Genomic DNA, 22,736 nt, shown 5'->3' on the forward strand with positions numbered 1-22,736 from the left:
GCCCCTAACGGAGTATGCGCCCGCTGCGCATCCAATAGTCGTCTGTCTCCGCCGAACGCATCGTGCGCTTGTCTCCGCCGCTCCACGCGGCAGACACTCCCGTGCCCCTGCCCAGGATGCCGGGATTCTCCCTCAAGAATGTTCTCGTTTTCCCCTTACTTCTGCACTTCTTCACGTGCTCCGTCGCTCAAGATGCTGGGAGGTAAGTGTGTCTCTCCAATTTCCTTTGTTCTTCTTCGCTCTTGCGTACACATTGTTCATATACCGTAAGGTTATCTGTTGTTCCCTACGGGACACGGGTACGAGATTGGAGTGGCGTGCTATCAAGGAAACCTGTACGTCACGGTTTGAGGAGTTGTCTACTCAGTCTTCTGGTACGTGCTCGCGCGTTATTTTACGGATGGGACGTTCAATGTAAACACGGCTGTGTAAACGTGTAGTTAAGGCCGGGAGAACCGGAAATGGCATTGATAGGTACTGAAATACACTCTTAAGAGGTCTCGTGTTTTTCCTTACACTTTTACAAATGACATTAACGTTGTGGTGCTAATTAAGTAGCATTTCAGCAAGTTGTTTTTCGGTGTTGACATAGACCACAGTGGCGTAATAATAATGCGTGGCTTTACGTATCTGTGGTGGTCCAGTTCCTTGTTACGTTTATACGTTGATGCTGTTTCAGTACTCTCGATATAGCCTGGAAAAATGACGTGGCCGCTCTTAAAATTTTTGTGTGTCATACCTCTATGAAGCTGCACTAGGCTTCTTAGTATTATTTTTGCTGCGTCTCGCCTAATGACCTAATGAAAAATAAGCGTCGAATCATTAAACTGTATTGCATCTGTATTGTAACGCGCTGTCTGTATACAGCGCTTTCAGGCATGGACGTGGAAGCCCTCTACCGGAAAGCTCGTGTTGGTAAGAATTGCTTGAGAACATTAGCAAGTTTTAGTAGATCGGAAGATGTTAACGATAACGCTTCTGGAACCAACATCTCGAATGACATCGTTCTCTACCCTGGTTTGTTCAAAACGCGAGGATTGCGCCTTTTTTTGGTGACGATGATGCGATGCATAGTTGTAACAAAGCTGGTGGCAAAGCTACATAACTGTAACAAAAAAAAAAGAAGTGACTGTACCCTTTGGCGCACTGCCAAAGGCCTATCAAATGCGATAGCATTGCAGCCAGGTTTGAGAAAAATCCCGATATTTTTAAACAGATCCTCTCCAGTGGGCTTTTTGGATAAAATCCGGATATTTTTTGATAATATTTACAAGCCTAGAAATGTGACATAGAGTAAAAGCTCATGTGTTTTGCTGTTCTTGATGTGGGTGACCTCTCATAGTTTCGGTTTATGGAACCACCTGTCACAGTAACGTTGAATGGGTTTCCATTGTTTTCCGAAAGGTGGAGTCCCATGCACGCATGGGTGGTGTTGGGATCCGGTACGGGGCCAGTACATCCAACGAGCTGTTACATCCATCGTGTCGTTACATCCATCGATGGACGTAATGGCACGATGGATGTAACAGCTCGTTGGATGTAATAGCACGGTATGGATGTTGGATGTTGGATACAGCATGATGGATGTAATGACACAATGGATGTAACGACACGATGGACGTAACGGCCAAAAAATCTGCGTCGCCATGGGGGCGATGGGAGGTAAGAAGGTCGACGGAAGGAGAGGCAAGGATTAGGAATAGCAAGAGTGAACCAGTGACCCGCCTGTGTTCAAGACGACTACAACCCGCAGGCGATTGCTGTGTGTGTGTTTCTTTTCTTTATTTCGTTTTCGTTTTCTTTTTATGGAAGGGACAGCAAGTCGGCCTATGCCTGACTAACCTTTCCTCGCTTCTTTTTCAATAAACATATCACCACCCCCCTGGTTGCTGGTCAGTGACGATGTACATTCATCCACAATGCATAGTGCATGAATATCCATCAATACCGCGTTTCGGTACCTGGCCAATAGTATTAGTTCCGCCCATCGTTTCTTTTCTCCCGGTCTCGCTGGCATGGGACACGCGGACATCTTCCAAATTCGGACCAAATTCGATGCGAAAAGTTTATCAAATTATGGCTTTCATTTCCTGCCCACTCTTTCCCGAACGAAATTGAAACGTAAACCAGTACAAACCAACCGCAGACAGTGTCATAAAAGAAAAAGAAAAGAAACACGCACATACAATAAAGCTTTTGCAAGCATAAGATGGCCAGTCACGATGGGAGCTCTGCTCAAGCGCCAGCCTCACGTCCACGACGTGTGGCTGCAACATGTGGCAGACATTGAAAGTAAAATACATAACTAAATGAACTAAGCATGAAAGTGTCTTTAATGATCTTATCTGTGTGCTGCTCTTGCTATATAGTTGCGCAACGGTACCATTACCAAAGGTATAGCAGTGACTTAACAGCAAAAGATCACGGTTTCTTAGCAACGCGGCATACTACATTTTAGTAGGTATATCAGTTACAAACAGCGCTTCATTCGCGGACTCTAACATTATGTACATGGCAAAACCCCAACATCTATCACGCGTTTCAGATACGTTGCGACGTCTTTATGTTGAACGGGGGCACACAAAAAATAGTGGCGAAATAGTTCCATCTCTTCGGCATGCCGGGCGTTCCTCTCCCGGATTCGTGACGTTTGTGGCTTGGGCAGCGCTGCAGGGTCGCACAGCAGAAGCCACAGCTGGTATTTTGCGGCGTGCTGCACCTTCTGGAAAAATACAAGAAGTTCCGCCAGACTCGGGTGCTGGTTCGGGAGTTGGTCATGGAGTCCATTGTGCCAACCCTCAACCACATTCGCGGTGCGTGCTCCGGAGTTGCCAAAGTGGTCCTATACGTCACGGACGGGAACGTATGTCAGCCAAATTGTGGAAGTAGGATATGAAGTGCCGCAGCAGAGGGCTCAGAAGAGGTGATACTTGCTGAGGTGGATTGGAAATAAAATCATCGCTGCACGGGAGACGGAAATGTTCGGGGAGGAAGGGCAGGTGCCTTACCGTCCTGAACCACTCTCGTACTTCTTCATTGTTCTGCAGACGGTTCTCAAGCAAAGCTAGCCCCGCTTTTCCTTTATCGCCGTCGCATAATGAAAGGCACAGGCACTTATTTTTACCGGCTGATTCACACGTACAGCGCTGAACACTGTCACTGCTGCATTCATAGCTGCAACTTCGAAGTGAAACATCCAGTAACCTGAGCTTTGTAGTGTTCCCAAGTGGCTGAAACGGTGTAGGAGTGTGTCACGAATTACACCATGGGTTTATTCATGGGCGGCTGTGTCACGTCGCCTGGTGAGAGCAAACATCACAGGGTGACACTCTCCTCGTATCGAGACATGAAGGGTGTACAACGGGATTCATGAATTCTGGTGAGTTATGCTTAAAGTTTCCGTCCCAAAACACTTACTCTGCGGACAAAAGAGCTTCCAAGTTGCTATCTCCGCACAAGACGATCATTTCGCTGTCCGGGGTGGAGTCTCTGTATCGGAGGAATTCTTCTCCGTGGAATCGTCCAGGCAGCAACAATAAACCCGTTTCTGGGTCAACCCGTGGTTTTTCCCGGATTCAGGTGACCAGGTGTGTGCACCTTCCCAACCCTATCTGGTATTCACACCACGTCATTCACACCCAGGACGCTATCTTATAGGTGAAGGAGATCATTGGCAATAAAGCCCAGAACCGCGCCATTCGCACGGGGACCACTCAGTTTCAAAACAACTAAGTTTCCTAAGTTTCAAAAACAACTAAGGAATTAACGACCTCAAGACTTCCTGGCCACAAAAAAGTACGGAACAGCGATGTTGGAATGAACCGCGATTGAGATGGTCGATGGAAGGCGCTGCGTAACAAGCACAGAACAGCGACGAGAACATTGACCGAGTATTCTGTGTCCGTGGGTGTAATGGCTCGTTGGACGTAATGGCCCGATGGATGTGATGACTCGTTGGATGTAACGGCACAATGGATGTAACAGCATGTTGGACGTAACGGCTCATTTTTGGATGTACCGGCGCGTTGGATGTAATGGCACGTTGGATGTAGTGGCACGGAATCCGGGATCTAAATGGTAGCGTAGCGGAGGTAGTCAGGCAGGGGTCCGTCTCCAACAACAACAACAGAGGTTTATTACGTGTTCGATGTGTAGACGAGAATAGACAACTAGCTGCTGGAACCCAACGCTTTTAAACAAACAGACCGGAAACTGATGTCACTTTTACATAATGACAGTCGCGGTCGTACGTCAGGTCCGGTCCATCATATCCTTGGGAAGAAGGCCACGTCTCTCTTGTTTCGGCTGCCAAGGTCCGTCTGGTCAGCGGGAAGAATGGGCGACATATCCCTGTTCGTAGACATAATCCTCCCGGAATAAAGGGTGTGTCTAGACGATCACAAAGGGTATGTCTGGACGATGGTGCTCTGGAGTCGAGAAAGTCTCAGCTGCACGTGGCAATGCAACCAGGTGGCTCGCTGAGTCGCAACAGTGAATGGTGTAGATGCTACACTCCTGGATTAGCTGTCGTACTTCAGTTACAGTGCCTCTAGGAAGCAGAAGAAAGCCTCTCCCTGAATGGGCAGAGTTAGAAGAAAACGGGAAAAAAGTTAACTCTGAAAAGTTGAAAAAGTCAAGCTAAAAATTACAAAGTTAAGTTAATGTTGGGCGTACCTGGTCTCTTGTAAACAGCCAACACTACAATGAAATAAAGCGGGAGTTTTCCATGTCTTTCACATCGCATCTGGATAAAATCTCTAAAAAATCCGGATTAAATTGTGTGGATCAAATCCAAAAAATCCACGGGATAAAATCCATGTGGATTAAATCCAAACAACCCTGAGTGCAGCAGACGAGGGAGGACGACTCCAATTTGGATGCGATTGATCGATTGATTGATTTTTAAAAGAAAAAAATGGAGATGTTAGTCTCGAGCCACTCGGGACTGGCTACTCCAGGACGCGTTATTAAGAAAAGAAAGGGAAATTACACAAAACTCGACGCTTTGAAACGGAATGGAAACAGAATAAATGAGAACATCAACACCTAGCTTGGCACCAAAAGCGAAATCTCAATGCACAAAAACAAAGAGCGTCACAATGTGTCAGAGAGGTCCGTCGAGACGAGAAATTGCACAAGGGCGCGCATGGCAGGTATGAGCTGATTTGCTGGCCAGCACCCAAGAACCTTTTCGGTGGAGTATGGTCGATTATCCAGGCGGGACGGGACGACACAAGGATACAACGGTGTGCACTGTACCTCGGGCAGTCTTGGAGTATATGATCCACGTCCACAACTACATCACACAGACCGCAGTAGGGGGACGGGACCATGCCAAGCTTAAAGGTACTGTAAAGCAGCACCGATAAAATGCCATTTAGTGTAGCTATTCGATAGTCCAAGCCACCAGGACAAAAACTGTGCAAGTTTCATTCCAATCGACGGCGCAATTAATTAGAAAATTACAATTAAAGATTACGGGCAACACTGTACTAGGTATTCAAAATGATTCCGTACTCCTGCCACATACGGCGGCAACCACATTGCATGCGGATAACACTGGGCCAGACATAACAATCCACCACAATCCACCATAAAATCCGTCCCTGTAGTTCACACAACGATCGACATCTGAGGATAAACAGATAAGCGAACTGAAATGAAATGCTGAGCCGTTGAAAAAAATGTGTCAGACGTTCAAGAAGCCAGACAGCGTCGGGACTTGTTTGTTCACAGAGGTTCACAGTGAGAGTTTGTTCGTTCGAAAGCGGCCGCGAACGGAAGGAGCGCGCAGGCGCAGTAGAGAAGTAGGGAGAGCCTCCATTGAACAGCGGCCAGCGCTGGGTTACTTCGCAGAAAACACTGTTAACAGGGGTTTCAGAATGCATAGGTAAACAGAGAAACTAATAATATGGTTACTAAAATAACGAAGTTCCGATGTAATAGTGTGTAATACCAATTTTCAGTGTTGCCCGCTGTACAGGGGGTTGTTTGACACAAGGCGTCGCATCGCTCTACTACGCCGCATTTTTCATGGCAAATTAAACATATTTATAGCGCGTTGTCGGTCGTATGGTTCCGTGGTATTTAGAAGCAACAAAGTCTCTAGTCACATCACCGGCATATCATGCATATCATGCACTGTATCTCGGGCAGTCTTGGAGTATATGATCCACGTCCTCAACTACATCACACAGACTGCAGTTGGGGGACGGGACAATGCCAAGCTGAAACAAAAGTCGTCCACTGTATGGCACGTTGAGGCGAAGCCTGTAGATGAGCGACGTGATGGGTCGAGGAAGCGCTGACGGCATATAAAAACTGAGATCTGGGTCCACCTTGCGCAGGAACGACGTAGAAGGGACACTTCTGCGCCAGTGTTCACTGCACAGACGTCTCATAAGAGTACCAATTGCTGCGAAAGAAGCACACTTTCGACAGTTTTAGCAGACCAGCAGCACTATGCAGAACGATAAAGGAAGCTGTCGAATCAAAGATTAACAACGTGATGTCAACCACTTGAAATAAATCAGGCATTTCTTGCTTTCCGAGGCGTTATCGTAAAGCCCTTCCGATCTGCTAAAACTCCTTAGTCGTCAGGCCATGAACGTTAACGTATGTGCGTCACCGTACACGATCACTCGTGCGATTCCTCCTCGTCGCAAATTCCGGTGATGTGCGGGTACTCCGCAGCACGTCGCCTACGCAGAAACTCCGCGGCAATCGCGGTGTCGGACGACATCACACGAAACGTGCCGTGCAGACACTAGGAAGTTTCAGGAGACCGCGAGCGCTCTATGAAAACTGTACAATAAAGGTCAATACAATACAGGAAAGTCAATACAATAAAGGAAGCTGTCAAACCTAAGATACACAACATCACTCCTAAACCTAAAGTTAACTCGGGAGTCCCTCGGCCTACTAAGTGGGCCGTCACCACAGCCCTGCTCCGCTTCTTGAAAGACTCGGGCCTAGCGTGTGCACTCTGACTGGACATTCTTGGGACTTTCGTGGCTGTACTGCACTGCACTGCGTGCTTGTTTTTCTTTTCCTTTCCTTTCTTTCTTTTTGTTTATTTTCAGTTTCTTTCTTTTCGTTTATTTTTTGGTTTCTTTAGCAAGCTGGCAATAGCCTGGGTGACATTTCCTTTTTCCGTTTTCCCTTTTTTCTTTCACTCTATTAAACATATACCCCCCGGGCCGGGTTACTCGATGACGTCAGTACCTGTGTTTCAAAATCTGGTCGAGTAAATCAGCGAGTTTACTCTGTCAACTCACTTTCACAAGGTCTGCAGGGATGTATAGAGTTTATTCACTGACGTCATCCCCCCTGGGGGCTCTAGGGGCGAAAAAGCGGAATTGCCGCCATGATCTAGGTCCCTCGCAGTTTAATTCTGATTTTCTTCCGCTGCCATATGCTATTTTGAGCTTTGCCAACGTTGAAAACATAGAAATTACTTGAATATTGTACAAATAATATTCGCATAGTGTAGTAACTTTGATACACCGAATGTACGTCGAATGCGATGTGCTTGAAGCTGGACAGACAAAACCAGATGTACCTACATTATGGCGGCAAATCTGCTAGCGACAGTGGCGCTCTCCTGCGGATGACGTCATGTGAATAAACCCTATAAGACTGAGTAGTGAAGTCACGCAGGTTGCGTGTGCTCTTTTTCGCGGAACTTGGAAACGAAACTGGGCAAAAGAAACCGTGGGAATAACCAATCCCTTCCGGCGCACAATGTTGCGGGATGGCCCATTACAACACCGTTCGAAAGCAAGCAAGATGGCACACTTGCTTTAATGCGTGTCATGTGACTTGGTTTTCGAAAGCGAAACAAGCGAGATTCACTTCTGCTGTTCCCAAAGTAGGTTCTGCCATTCTTTTTTCTGTGTCTGGTTCAGCCGTGCGTTTTGTGCTTTGCATATTTCTTTTATAATCCATGCGCGCAAGTTATGTAGCGTCCAAGTAAAATTGGCGTGATGCTGTATTGTTCTTTTCTTTTCAAGCTTCTTAAGCTGCTGGAAAAGAATCGCGATTGCATATGTCTAATGAATCTTGACACGATATTTTCAAATGAAATTCGATTATTGCTGTCCTTATCGTGTTATGCGATTTTTCGACAGGACGTAGCCATCCTCTAGGAGGTCCATAACGTCTTCCCAGCCATCATCTTTGTAAAAAGCCGCTTGCGTCCATGCTTGCTCGACGAGAGCGTAACATACGTTCCCAAACCTACTCGACCAGCTATCTACTCTATAGGGTTAGGCGGTACAAACCTGTCACATGACCTACCCCACACAGCAGTACGTTTAGGGACGCACCCATTACGTCAGCCACTTGAAAAGAATCAGCTGTTTGACTTATGTTTTAGGAACCCTTCAGTCTGCTAAATCACAATCTTCTGAGCCGAGGCGCGCTATAAAGAAATAAACGAGGGTGAGATTGTGCATTGCGAGAGTGAAAGCGCCCCTCTCCACTGACGCGACGGCTTCACCGGCACCCAAAAGTGCGTTAAAGAAATGCATTTAAATAGCGTATGTCTCCCGTTTTCAACGATGTCATTCGAGATGATGATGGTTGGTTAGAAGCATGCTAGTTACAGCCGTTCCGTTTACGGCCTTAAGGGGACTGCAAAGTGAAAAATAACCCCCATATTTTTGCCCACTATCGTGCACAACATCACTGTTTGATAACACAGAGAAAGCATTACTTCTCAATTCCGCATATTTTTTACGTATAAATATTTTGAAGATTGCCGGAACATGGAAGGGTGCTGCCAACGAATGGCGAAAAAGAGCAACTTGGGTTTCGGCGGTTTCCGGTCCAGGGCTCCCAGGGATTGGTCAATCCTTACCACGTGAGAGCTAATTTTGTAGAGAACAAAGTTGACGCACAGGACCTTACAGCTAAACGACATTTTAAGAATGGCGCTCACTTTCATAATTTGTACATTAATAAAGCGTTATTAAAGCATTCAGCTACTACCCGCCGCGCCATCTGCAAGGCCGTCTGTATTATCGCGTTTATTGTGGTTTATTGTCTACGTCGTGAGTGGTCATGCTGGTCGCGCGAAGCAGAAAATGGAAGTGAATGACATGTCTGTGGCTGCTGTGTCATCAAGAGACCTACATATGGAGATGGAGATGCTTTGGGTCTCAGTTGGTTCACATCATAACAAAATCATTGTCGGCGTGTGTTATCGTCCACCATCGTCTGATAATAACTTTGTTGAGAATCTACATGACGCACTAAATATTGTCACGACCCGATTTCCGTCTGTACCAGTGTTTCTTCTTGGTGACTTCAATTATCCAGGTATCTTATGGAATGTTGAGCCACCTGGCGTCCCATCATCCAATGATGCTTGCGCTTTTGTTCGCCTGTGTGATGATTTCCATTTTAACCAAATTGTTCTGAACCCGACTCGCGTTACTCCTACTACTTCAAACATTCTGGATTTAGTCCTTACCACAACTCCTGACCTCGCATCACCTGTAGTACATTCCGATGGTTTAAGTGATCACTCATTACTGCATTTCTTTGTACAAACTCACTTACATACCCATAGTACACGCACGAAACTCATTCGCAACTATAAGAAAGCCAATCTCGCAGCTATCAATGATGAACTGTGTAACTTCCTTGATTGCTTCATAGATGGCTTTGATGATCGCTCGGTTGAGTCGAACTGGTTGATGTTCAAGACGAAATTAACGCAACTTATGGATAAGCACATTCCTGTAAGCGTCATCCGCATACGAAATGAATCACCATGGTACAACCGCACTTTAAAACGACTAAAAAACAAGAAGAAGCGGCTTTATCGTCAAGCCAGAAGAACGTCATCTCCCCAGAAGTGGGAGCAATATACCGCTTCTCTGAACGCTTCTTAAAAATGCGAAGTCTAATTTTTTTTCAAATCAGTTACCCTCCATGCTAGCCGAATCTCCTAGGAAGTTTTGGAACACGGTAAATCCTAAGAATAAGTTGCAGATTTCCTTGCTTGATTCAGCTGGCAACCTACAGTCTGACCAGAGGTGCGCAGGCATTTTGAACATGGCTTTTTCTAACTCCTTCAGCTAAGTTTGTAACATACAATGCCCTCCACTCAGTATGCGAAACATACCGCCCATGGACCCCATCATTGTCGCTGACGTGGGAATTGGAAAGATCATCGATTCATTACCATTGTCATCCAGTGCGGGCAGTGATTTGATTACTCCAAAACTTCTGAAAAGCACTATTGTCTCTAAAATATTTCAACAATCATTGCTTGAAGGACAAGTTCCCATTGACTGGAAGTTGGGTAAGATCATCCCAATACACAAATCAGGCGATAAACAATCCCCCAATAATTACAGACCTATTTCATTAACATCCGTGCCGTGTAAAGTACTTGAGCATATCATCTACTCTCATTTAGTGCGTCACCTAGAAGAGAATGCTTTTTTCAGCGATTCCCAGCACGGGTTTCGCAAATCATTTTCCTGTGAGACGCAACTTGCTTGTTTTGCTCACAATCTCTACATAGCGTTAGATCGGTCCTCAGTTATAGATTGTATTTTCCTTGATTTTAAACGCGCCTTCGACAAGGTTTCGCACCAGTTACTGCTTCATAAGCTCAACTTCCTCAATATTAATCCCCAGGTTCTGGAGTGGATTCGGTCTTTCTTGAGCGATCGGTTCCAATATGTAACGGCTAACAATTACGATTCCAATCTAATCCCAGTCCTTTCCGGTGTTCCCCAGGGTTCGGTGTTGGGCCCACTTCTTTTTCTCATATACATTAACGATTTACCCAACAGCCTTCGTTCAAACATAAAACTGTTCGCTGATGACTGCGTGCTATATCGTGAAATTACGAAGAGTGACGACGCCAGCATTCTCCAATCTGATTTAGACCACGTCCTTGATTGGTGTAACACATGGCGTATGGAGCTCAATATTAATAAATGCAAACACCTTAGAGTTTGCCGCAAAACCTCAAACTATTCAGAGTACAGCATCAACAACACCATACTTGAACACGTTTCATCATATAAATATCTAGGCATTCATATCACATCGGACTTATCTTGGCGCACGCATATTGAACACATTATCAGTAGTGCCAATCGCACTCTGGGTTACATCAAACGTAATTTTTATCTAGTACCTCTTCATCTAAAGTTAACACTGTACAAAACATTCATTAGACCAAAACTCGAATATGGGGCAGCTATCTGGGACCCTTATCAAGAATCGCTCGTTCACGCTATTGAAGCTGTTCAGAATCGATCAGCACGGTTCATTCTCGGCAATTACAATCGCACCGCTAGTGTATCATCAATGAAAAGTAGCCTCCATATCCCACCTCTGTCTGTGCGCCGTAAATTGAGTCGCCTGAACCTCTTTCATAAAATCTATCACCACAACCCTGCGTTGAAGGAATCGCTCATTCTCCCACCTCATTACATATCGCGTCGCGTCGATAATAGCCAGAAAGTGGGTATTCATCGCTGTGCAACTACAACGTTTTCTGAGTCCTTCATACCTAGAACATCGCTTCAGTGGAACCAACTGCCATCATCATTAACATCAATAACTGACATTACACTCTTCAAGAAATCAGTAGCAATTCATTACTCTGCCAGTGATTAGTTTTGCTAGGCCACCTTGTCTGCGTGTTTTCTTTTTCTTTTTTTGCATTTTTATGTTATGATTGAAATTGCCTTGTATGTGCCTGTCGTTTCTTCTTTAGTTTCTTGTCCCACTCCCCTCTGTAAAGCTTATGCCCTGAGGGTACCAAAATAAATAAATAAATAAATATGCCTGGAGTAGTTTTGGCATTCGGGGATGCAAAAATCGTCCTGGTTCATCTTCGACGACGGGCGTTTCCCACCACAGGAGAGTGCGCGAAAACGAATGTGGTTCAAAGCACTCTGCTATTAGATACAGCAGTCGTGTCGTGTGTGCTGAGCTCATTTTGCTACCGATGACTACGAAGATGACGTAGAAGGCGAATTGCGAAGACGTCCGAAGCAAACTGCCGCTCAGTAACCAGTGATTTTGCTTCACCGAGGTGACGAGTTCAACACAACCTCTTAGGTATGTACAGGTGTCACCCATGTATAAATTATAATATAGCAATTCCATTTAACTTATGTTGTTATCCTACTTGTCCCGTACTGAGCATTGTCAACATCAACAAATTTGATTTTAGGGGCCTTCCAGTGTTGAAGTGGTGCCAGACTGCTTCGTGTGTGTGTGATCCAGGCACTCAAGTTGACATGACAAAAATAGCTGAACGCAGGTATGCAAAGTCCACAGATGGAAGCACTAGATCTGTTACGTGTTGCAGACTTTGTGACATTTTTGGAGTCTTTGGAAAGGTGCAGAACATTAGTTTGACGTCAACAGTAGGAGAAGAAACCGATGAGAACTACTAGCTTCTTTGATGGGTAGAGGAATACGTCCTGTTGAGGTATAGTTATGACTAAGGAACGCTAATTAATTTTCTAGAGATGCATCCTCTACACTTGAATGCCCAGTGAAACAGCGAAGGTTCATTGTCTTTGAAGCCCCCCTACTGGAATTGTTCAAACCGTGTCACAGCTGCAGTGAGCCAGGCAAGGCTACATCATATTGGTCCTAAATTTGCAGATTTCCCCTATCTCGGACACAACAGTCATTTCTCGTTATTGCTCTCCCAATCCTACCTTCTCAGAGATTAATCTGGTCCTGCATTGCATGGGCACTGCCTTTTTCTACTTATGCTTTCGGTTTCTTGTTCTGTTGAATAAATCTTCAATTGAGAGTTTGCAGCCATCACACTGCCTACTGTGTTCGCCCCTCATCTGTACTGATGGGCTATAACGGACGGTATAGCACATCAACATGCCGACAACTTACCAACAACAACCTTGCCTATAGTCCTACTTTTGGATGGAAACTACACGATGTGGTAGCATCCACATATATAAAAATTTTAGTCGACGGAGATTTGCTGTTTTTGTACAACCTTCATTGTGCATTTCTTTTGTCTGGCTTAGCACGCGTGAAGAAAAGTTCTCATCTTCATCAAGATGACATGTCATTTGTTGGATCTATCTGCAGCATTATTGTTCCTGTAATCTTTTCATCAACAGAGAATACAAAAGTGCACACATAGTGAAATATAACTTGCTTGTTAAATTCAAAAGGGAAAGACAAAACTGTTTATACTTCTCTTGTTTATTTTGTTTCAGGTTTTACAACTCTATCAAGTACGTCAAAACATCAGACGGCGAGAGGTACTACTGTGTTTCCTAAATCTTCGGACAATAAAAAACAGTTGGCAATACAAATAAAAAACAAAGATATAGTTTGAGTTGTGACAAAATGTTGCCTCTGCTCTTATATTATATTTCATTTAAATGTTACGATGCATTTGTCGTGTACACTGAAGCCAGTTTCAATTTGCAGGGCTGTCAAAAGTACTTTACAAAAGTAAAAGTACATCTCAAGTATAGTAACAGAGAACTTATGCACTAAATTATTTAGCCATTTTGGAGTACTATGCACACCAATGCTGCATGGTTAACTTTGAACCCAGATCAAGGGTTGATAATACTTGAATTCAGCCCTCAAGTCCTTCTTTACAAATGTTAGTTGGTGTAGTGATAATGAATCAGTTTCCTTATAGCAAAACAGAGTTAATCAACTGTTAAATCCTAATCTTGGTTCAAATATTAATTGGCATTTGGAAACGTGGTCAATAAGAAGTATATTAAAAGGTTATGAATACACTTCAGTTGAATGACACTGATGAAAATTATGTTATTTACTCCTCATATATACAAGACATGAGTATAATCTACAAATACAGATATGCCCCCAGGTTACTTAACCCTCCAGGAACAAGCTAATAATTATAATATGCTGTGACAGCAAAGAAAAAGCAATGAGAAAAACTTCCGCAAGCAAGAAATGAAAATTTGCTGACATAGACATTTCTACAAGTCTGCGCAATGATGGGAAAGCATCCTTAATAGCATGCACGGTGCAGATCGAGATCCTGCGGAGTACGTTCTATTGTATTTTCCCGGAGCACCCCATATCCTTCTTGTGAATGGTCGACAGGTGACATAACGGAATTTCCTGCAGAAATAAGGGTTTTCCATCCAGTTTGCCGTTCAAGTAGCGCGTAAAGACCACACGGCGCTGCCGCGTATGTTGTCATGCTCTTCGGTTTCTCGGATGTATGTAAAAGGCACTTGAAGTACTTCGGTGCCAAGGCCCAGTATTTCCAAATATTCGTTAGTTGTGATGCAATAATCTGTCTGCTTTTCACACGCATTCTTTACCTCTCGGCAACAAAAAACGTAGTATGCGTCGGTTTGCATTTCACACATGAACACCTGCACGACGGAAAAACAGCGCTTGATTGATTGATTGATTGAAAGAAAGAAAAAAATGGGGATTGTAGCCCTCATCACGAGGGCCGGCTACCCCAGATCACCTAAGGAAAGGAATTCCAGACACGTCCACCATCACCCACTGGAGATGTCGCGAAGCGGCGACGAACGCCACAGACAGGTCATAGCCCATCTAACAGCTTGGTGTCCCTTAAAAACTGTGTAACGGCTCGCAAAGCTGGCAGTTGAGTGCTCATTGGCCATGGGCCCAGCACCTTCTGCACTCCGAAGGGTCGATTGTCAACCCGGCCTAACGCGGCTACAGGTCTGTCACGACACTCGGAGTATCTTGGGCACGTAACTATAATATGTTCGACGTCTTCGACTGAGCCACAGACTGGACAATTAGGAGAGTCCGCCTTCCCAAGCCTGTACAGGAGTCTTGCACTGTATGGTACATTGAGCCGGAGCCTGTGAAACAATGACGTAATCTGCCGTGGCATGGATGCTGGGAGGACCAGAGCTAGTTCGGGGTCAACCCGGTGCAGAAGGGAAGATCCAGCCTCGCCACAAAACCATTGATCTTTTGACAGCTTATGGCTCAGAGACTTTAAGGCACTCTTGGCGTCCACCTTCGTGAAGTAAACACTGCGGAATGTACTATTTCCATGTGCTTTCCCGGCGTTGTGATCGGCCGCATCATGTCCGGTGATCCCACAGTGGCCAGGTATCCACCGGAAAATCACGTCATGGCCAGCGATCACTGCTTTTTGGTGCGCTACTAGTATGTCATTCAGTACAGGAGCTGAGAGGTGGTGTGTACCCGGTGTCATAAGGGTCTGTAAAGCGGCTTTAGAATCACAGAAAATCACCCATTTTCCCTGGGAAGGCGCGCACGAGATATGCTCTATGGCTAGAAGAAGAGCGTGTAGCTCTGCTGCTGTCGATGAAGTACGATGCGATAGTCGAGCACTGCGCGCAGTATTCGACGCTGGTACAACGAAGGCACAGGCGGTCCTGTAGATATTGTGGAGCCATCCGTATATACCGCCGTGCGATCATCCAGACGTTGGATCAATTCTAAGCTCAGCTGTCGCTGCATGCAAGGGGGTGAGGACTTCTTCGACGAAAGGCCTGGAACTTCTGCATTGACTCTGAGAGGCACAACACTCCACCATGGCAAAGGCGATGCTGGAATGCGTTTATATGATGGTGAGATGCCTCGGTATGGCAGAATGGCCTGGTGAAAAGTGGAATTATCTCTCTTCTTAATTGCTCCTACAAGGTGGTGCCGACGATGACGCGTTGACAGTCGGATGAAGTGACGAAGTGATTCCTGAACTCTTAGAGCTGGTACCGGAGGTTCCTTCGCTTCTGCAACTGTGAGCTGGTTAGAAGCTGACCGATGAACCCCCAAGCACACTTTTAGGCTCCTTGCAACCACACTCTCGAGGATAGATTCTGAGGTGGGACACAGACCTTGTAGAAGTGGCAGGGAGTACGCCAACATCTGACGAATTAGTGAATGATGCAGACCGAGCATAGCCGTCGGAGACGCTCCCCATCGACTGCCTGCGATGTAGCGCATGACATTAACGACGGATGTAGCTTTCTCCTTTATGCGCTGAACTTCGGCTGACCAGGACAGAGCTCTGTCCACGATGACCCCAAGGAACCTGTGATGTGTTACTCTTCGGAGTTGTTGCCCATTGACTTGAAGCTGAAAGTTCGGTAAACGTTTCCTCGTGAACGGCATCACTACTGTTTTCTCTAACGACACATCCATGCCCCGTTGAGACAAGAAGATGGTAACTTTGTCTAGTGCCTCCTGAAGACGTGTACGAAGCGCTGGCCACTGTTTCCCGGACGACCACAGACATAAGTCATCGGCATACATACTCAGACGTACACCTCGTGGTAACAGGGACGGGAGTGTCGCCAGTAGGGCATTAAAAAGCATGGGACTGAGTACTGCTCCCTGCGGCACTCCTGCGGTCACTGAGTGTTTCTGTGTATCCCCGGTGCTGGTACGCATGAACACCGCCCGGCCACTTAAATAGTTAGCAATCCACCTCAGCGCTCGCCCCCTTATGCCGAGGGAGTAGAGGCCATGCAGAACATGAGGGTGACTTGCAGTGTCATACGCCCTTTTGATGTCAAGGAACACAGCTGCAGTCAATCGTCCACCCAATCGCTCCTGTTCAACTGTTGATACTAGGTCCAGTACGCAATCCATTGTACACCTTCCTCTTCGGAACCCCGCCATCTCTTTCGGCAGACGATTGCGAGATTCCAAATACCACTCAATCCGAGATAAGATAATACGTTCCATAATCTTGCACAAGCAACTTGTGAAAAACAGCGCTTGTTTCGGCTGACACAAGTGCTTCTCCCTGATACATGGAAATTTCACAAAGCAGTCCATGTTCACGGCACGATGAGCTACTGGTGAAGACGAATGTGACTCCGGTTAGTCTCTGGACGAGGAATCTTCTGCTTCGAAGCACACACCAGTGGCACACACTTTCCAGCACGCTGACGCACGAACAGAAGTAGTGTGCGAGCGACAGTTCTCGAATGCGGAATACCAGCGCACTCATCTTCAAGAGGCTCGACATTCTCGACGTAGGAAGTGGTCACAAATGCCCACTGCCATTTTCATTTTCCCCAGATTAGCGAACGGAATGGCGCGTATTACATGCGTCCTCGACAGACTGATGGCGCGGGGTCATGCAATTGTTGACATACTGCTCGGTTTCCTACTAGGTCCCTGGACATGCAATTATGGAAAATTCGATTGCAGAAAAACTACAGCAATTTCATCGGAGTTCTTTGATATTTGAACTTTTGAAGGTTCAAGCTTTTCGCTGCACATAAAGTTTCGATAGGTTTATATTCACTTTTCGATCCCTTTAAGTTTGTCTTCTGACTAGGGTATATACGTCAATCGCCTGATTCCTTCGAAGTGGCTGGCATCACGTCGCTGATCTTTCATCTGACAGCTTCCTTTATCGTGCCGATTTCGTAAAGTGCTTCCGATCACTAAAGCTCCCTATTGCCAGAAAAGCCGCCGCAGAAGTCGTCGTTCAGAAGAGCAGCTCCGCTCAATAATTTAAAACAAGTTTGCAGTCGCATTGTAAGCATTGCGATCTCTATACTGTGCACTTGCTGACACAATCATTCTTTCTTTGTTTCTACTGAAGCTGCCATGTTCTCATATCTCGCCGTTACATAATTCCGTTATCGCAGAATGTCACATGGTCACATGAATGTCATTATAACCTTATATTGCGTTATCATCCTTGTGATATGCTCATTTATCTGCGTACATTGAGAAATAGCTTGGTGTTTCGCCTACACATACTCCATATCGAACGTAAGTGTACAATATTCAGTGCACTGTGATTAAGTCTATGTAAATAATTACAAGTTGATCCGGGCATGCATCAAGTCCAGTTTTATGAAATAGAATTACACGTCCTGCTGCTAGACTTTGCTACATTAAGAGCGGCATGCCCATATGTTAAATTAAAGATAACATCTATTTACTTTCACCCCTCATAACCTTTGTAAGTATTCCCATACGTTGCGTAATTGGTGTAAAAGTTAGACCAGTAGCCGTGTTATACTCGTATGTCTGTTCTTGAGTCAACAGCCAACAGGAATAAATTACAGCTCTCTGTGACCAAACTACATAGAATGGTATTCAAGAACGAGGGAAGCTCATGTTCGAGCTTCAAAAGTCGCTCTCTGGGCCATTGCATCTCTTACTTCTGCAACGCCGTCACTAGTGTAGTACATATAATACGTGTCAAAGTTTGTCTAAGAATTAAATTTGACAGCGCGTGACTATGAGAAATCGGGCGAGTTGATGAATCTCTAACACGACGGAAACAACGCTGAAAAAACACAAGGACGGAGAAGTAGACAAGTCTATAGTCATGCTTTTTTTTTTTTTGCGGTGTTTCCGTCATGTCCGCAATGGGTGTTTAGTCTGTGCGTGACTGGCATAAGTGGCAGATTGGGCAGATCTGGACACGACTTGTCTTTTTTGGAGCCGAAGCATTCGTTCTGGGCTGCGGGTGGAGTACCGCTCGGATTTCTCCTTCACTGTCCGCTCCACAGGGTTGGCATCTAATGTATTACTCCATAGACGGAAACGTGTTGTGCGAACACGATGCATTATTTTTATCCGATAACCTCGGAGTAGAACGCTTGTCTTTGTATATGAGGGCTGCCCACATCCAAACATGTGATGACGACCCCTCGTTCAGACACACTGAACCGGTGTAACCTAAGGCGAAATGGAATACCATATCGCGGAAGAACCATACCTTCCGCTGGCAAAATACGTTCATCTCTTGACTTTATGCCAACAGGGATATGTCGCCAAGCATTAAAACGACATGTAAACGAAGTCACATGACCTCAAAATGATGTTGCCTATGACGTCTGGGCACGACAAGATGGCGGTTTTGCCAGAAGCACCCGCTTGAGGGTAGCTACAACAATGGCGGGTTCGTGTCACCCCTGTGGTCCGCACGCCTTGGTTACCTATAAACCCGACTCTTGCTCTGTTGATATGCAGCAGTTACGCCTGGTTGCGCGAATAGCGCTTGGGCTTCGGTCGTACTTTTACACTACTCCAATGCCCTTTGGCGAAGCCAATGCCAAACTACAAACCGCAAGTGGCCGCATGGTGAAACGAGCTTGCGTGTGGGCTCTTTTCGAGTGTATGTATGTGTTAGCATGTGCCTTATTAGAAAAGCGCCGACGCAATGCGACATCTGAATTCGAAAATCTCTGTTTCAAACCACGCTCGTCGTAGTAAAGAAATTTTTCACGCAAACACAGGAAGGTGAGCTGAACCATTGGAGCATTTTCTCCTCTTCTACCGCTTAGTCCTGCCCCCCCCCCCCACACACACACACTTCTGTCTGTGTCTTTCAGTGCTACTGTATGACACTTGAGCTCAAGCTCGCTGGTTGAGTGAACTTAGTGCGAAAGAAGTATTTTACGGTAAACAATGCATTCGAAGAGCTTAGAACGTTGTGCTCCTGCCACACCGCAAAGCAGACAACATCATTTGAGATCTGTGTGACAATATATCACTTTCGATATAGTTCCACTTTACGCGAATTACCACACGACAACAGCATAGATGATGCATAATATAAAACCCCGAGACTAGGCAACACAAAGGGACAGACACAACACGAAGTCACAAACATAGCTATAAAATTTACTTCACAGGACCACAAATATACACACTTACAGAGGGAAAGAAAAACACACACTTGAGTGCATCAACTTCGCCAGTTCGCGTAGCTGTTTTATTTCTCGCTGACGCGCCGTATTCCACGAAACATCTGGTGCAAGTAATCGAAATCAGCGCCATCTGCGGAGCACCAGTGCAGCGTTGTCCTTTCACGCTAGAATTCACCACCTAAGCCTGCCATATATTTTGCTCCTCTACTCTTGGAACGTGTGGTAGCTGACAATAAAAGCAAAATGAAAGCTGCCGCTACAAAAGAAAGTGGTAAGAAAGTCATCTGCGCACACGCGAGAGGAAAAACACGACGAAAAGACTACAAACCCTTTTGTAAGTACGCCGCGACAAGTGATTTATTTCTGCAGTCCTACTTCCACATTTTGCTGGCGATTTGGACAGTGGCAGGAAAGATGAGAGACCGAGGTAAGAACTCCAAGTAGTTGTGCGTGCGTGCTCGTCTCTCTCTCTCTCTGCGTGCGTCTCTTTATGAGCGCGTGCCTCTCGGATCTTCTAGCATGACTTGAGCAGCAACACGCTTCTATTCGGAACGAAGCGTGTGTGGGTGAAGCGACTTAAAATTTTTGCTGCAAGATACACGAGATAAAACAAACACTCCAGCTCAAAGCTCGATTCACATAAAGTACGGGAAACGGTTAGCAAAACATGAATCTGGTACTATCATTTTTCATGCAGACGAGCTGCACGCATGTAGAGCCTTGTGAGCGCCGTGCGCTCCGTTTGTGTTTGTGCTACCTCCGGTAATTGTAATGAATTGTTTTGGAGTACAGAATAACAGTAGTATACGTGCAGCGTCTATGATAAGATATAAATTGTATTATTGTAGGGATGTAAATGACTACTAGGTTTATAGCTACTGGTTGTAACCAGTAGATGCCCAGAGCATTTTGAATAAACACTCATATACTCGATTTAAAAAGGTATGTAGTCGGATTTTGCTCTAGAATTGTATTGCATTGAATTGGGAGGAAAAGGGGGGAAATGAAGTCTCAGCAGGTGAAGTCTGTTACTTCCAGACCGAACCCACACCGCCCTTACAATCTCCATATTAGGTCCCTTGGCGTGGTGCGGGCACGTTCAAACTGCAGCTATTCTAATATAGAGGTTCCGACAAAACCGTGTGTGTGTGTCTATCAGCCGCAGACTATCTTCAACCGGCTTTGCGTACAGGTTGAGCGCAGCCCAACTAAACAAGTTACTGAGTTTAAGTATTCTTGCATCACAATAACGAAAAAAAATCTTAAATGGACGAAACGTGTAGAAAATATATACTTTGGGAACCAAAAGAAACTCTACGTTATTCGACGAAAACTATAGCCTATACGAAAAGCCTATATGACACTAATTAGACCAGTACTGGAATACGCATCTGTAGTTTGTGACCGATACATACCGATTAATAATAAATACCGTAGGAGGCAGTCCGCCCCAGAACTCGTAACCAAATCTGGCCTTCCACTTTTGGCAGAGTGAAGGAAGGAACACACTCTTAAGCTTTGACACGTGTTACATAATCGAGGACTTATTTTAGACCCTGAACACTGCATCGAACAGCAACGCATTCGAGCACTCCCACCCACATGACCTGCAACCTCTAAATCTAAAACAGACCTGTTCAAGCAATCTTTTCTCCCCAGAATTGTTCGGGAATCGAGCGCCTTTACTTGATTTTGCATTTCCTTTTTTATTTTTATTTTTGCTTTGCAGTCTAAATATTATAGCATGCACATCTGTCGGTGCTCTAGCACACATATTACACAGAGTTTATCGGTGTTTCTGACTGTCGTGTGCTATAAAATATGCATGTAGTGTTGCTAGCGCCCCCTGGGCATGATGCTCCCCCGACTGAGTGCAGGCCTGAGAATGAGGGGAGGGAGCCGCGAGCGATGGCAGAAGGTTGTCGTCATGCGTATGTTATGTATCATTTTTGATCCAAAGAAATAAAGAGTATGAAGGACACAACATGCACCTTTTCTATCCAGACTTGTACACGTTACCGAAAAAAAGGAACTAAATACCGTTACTCGTTACCACGAAAAAAAGGAACTAAATACGTTACTCGTTACCAAAGTATCCAAAGGAACGCGTTCCCGTTACTCGATAGTAACGAGTTACTTTTACGTTACCATGCTATTACAGAGCCACAACCATATCAAAACTGACACGTGCTTCATTTGGTCCGACAATTTCCATGGAATTTGCTTTGAAGAATAGTTGGCGCTCGAAATGAGCATCGGTTATTTTGGTGCGTTTGCTCGAGAGAGCCTCTGTGGCAAGACTGAAAGATTGCTGTGGAAAGGCATGGTTGCATCAAATACAACCACCTTTGTTTGATGCATGAGTTCGATGCGCCTGATTAGTAGCGAGGCTGACTTTCCTTCTTTTCTTGTTCTGTGAATTCAAGGTCAACAGCTGCTTTTATTCCCTTATTTTTTCACCACGGTTAGGAGGCTACACGACGTCAGCGCGATATTGTGCGTTTATGTTCTGATAAATATGTGATATATCTAATATGTTCTCATAAATGCTACATCAACGTCTACAAGCCGTTGTATAAGCTGGCTCTTTGCATAGCTAACCTTTCCTTTCTTTCAGTAAACATACCCCCCCCCCTCCCCCGTTGTAAGCCATCAAATCAACAAAGGTTATCGGGCGTCACAACACGGCATTGGCTTCACGAGGTATTCGATGGATTCGTGGAAAGCAGTGCCTTTAACGTGTAATCCTCCATACGGTACCTGATACAGCTAACCAAAATATTGAAGGCGCTTACCTGGGCACGCTTCTCCAAATTCGAATGCGACGAGTGAGATGCACTCGGTCATTTTAGTTTGGGAAAACAAAGAAGACACTAAAATACTACATTCCCGTCACCTTCTTCCGCATTCACCCTGAACGTCTCCTCTCGTCCAACTCAGGCCACATTCGCGTGATTATCATCTGTGCCATCTTACAATCCAACGAGTGATCCTCACTGGAGCTCACAAGTATGGAGGCGGGAGCGAAAATACGGGGACTAAGGTTTCTTCCCGGGATACGCTGGTAGGCCAATGACACGCGCGAGC

At 45.4% G+C, this 22,736-nt stretch overlaps 1 protein-coding gene across 1 annotated transcript in view; it reads left to right on the plus strand.

Moving 5' to 3' along the window:
• LOC135383984 (glycine receptor subunit alpha-2-like) overlaps positions 1-22,736 on the plus strand; it is a 147,074-nt gene continuing 124,338 nt past the window's right edge. The window contains exon 1 of the mRNA XM_064613259.1: positions 1-202. Within this exon, the coding sequence (XP_064469329.1) occupies positions 117-202 (86 nt within the window). The 5' untranslated portion in view covers positions 1-116. The remainder of the gene's footprint in view (positions 203-22,736) is intronic.

This window comes from Ornithodoros turicata, chromosome 2, assembly GCF_037126465.1.
Source record: "Ornithodoros turicata isolate Travis chromosome 2, ASM3712646v1, whole genome shotgun sequence".
Taxonomy (NCBI): domain Eukaryota; kingdom Metazoa; phylum Arthropoda; class Arachnida; order Ixodida; family Argasidae; genus Ornithodoros; species Ornithodoros turicata.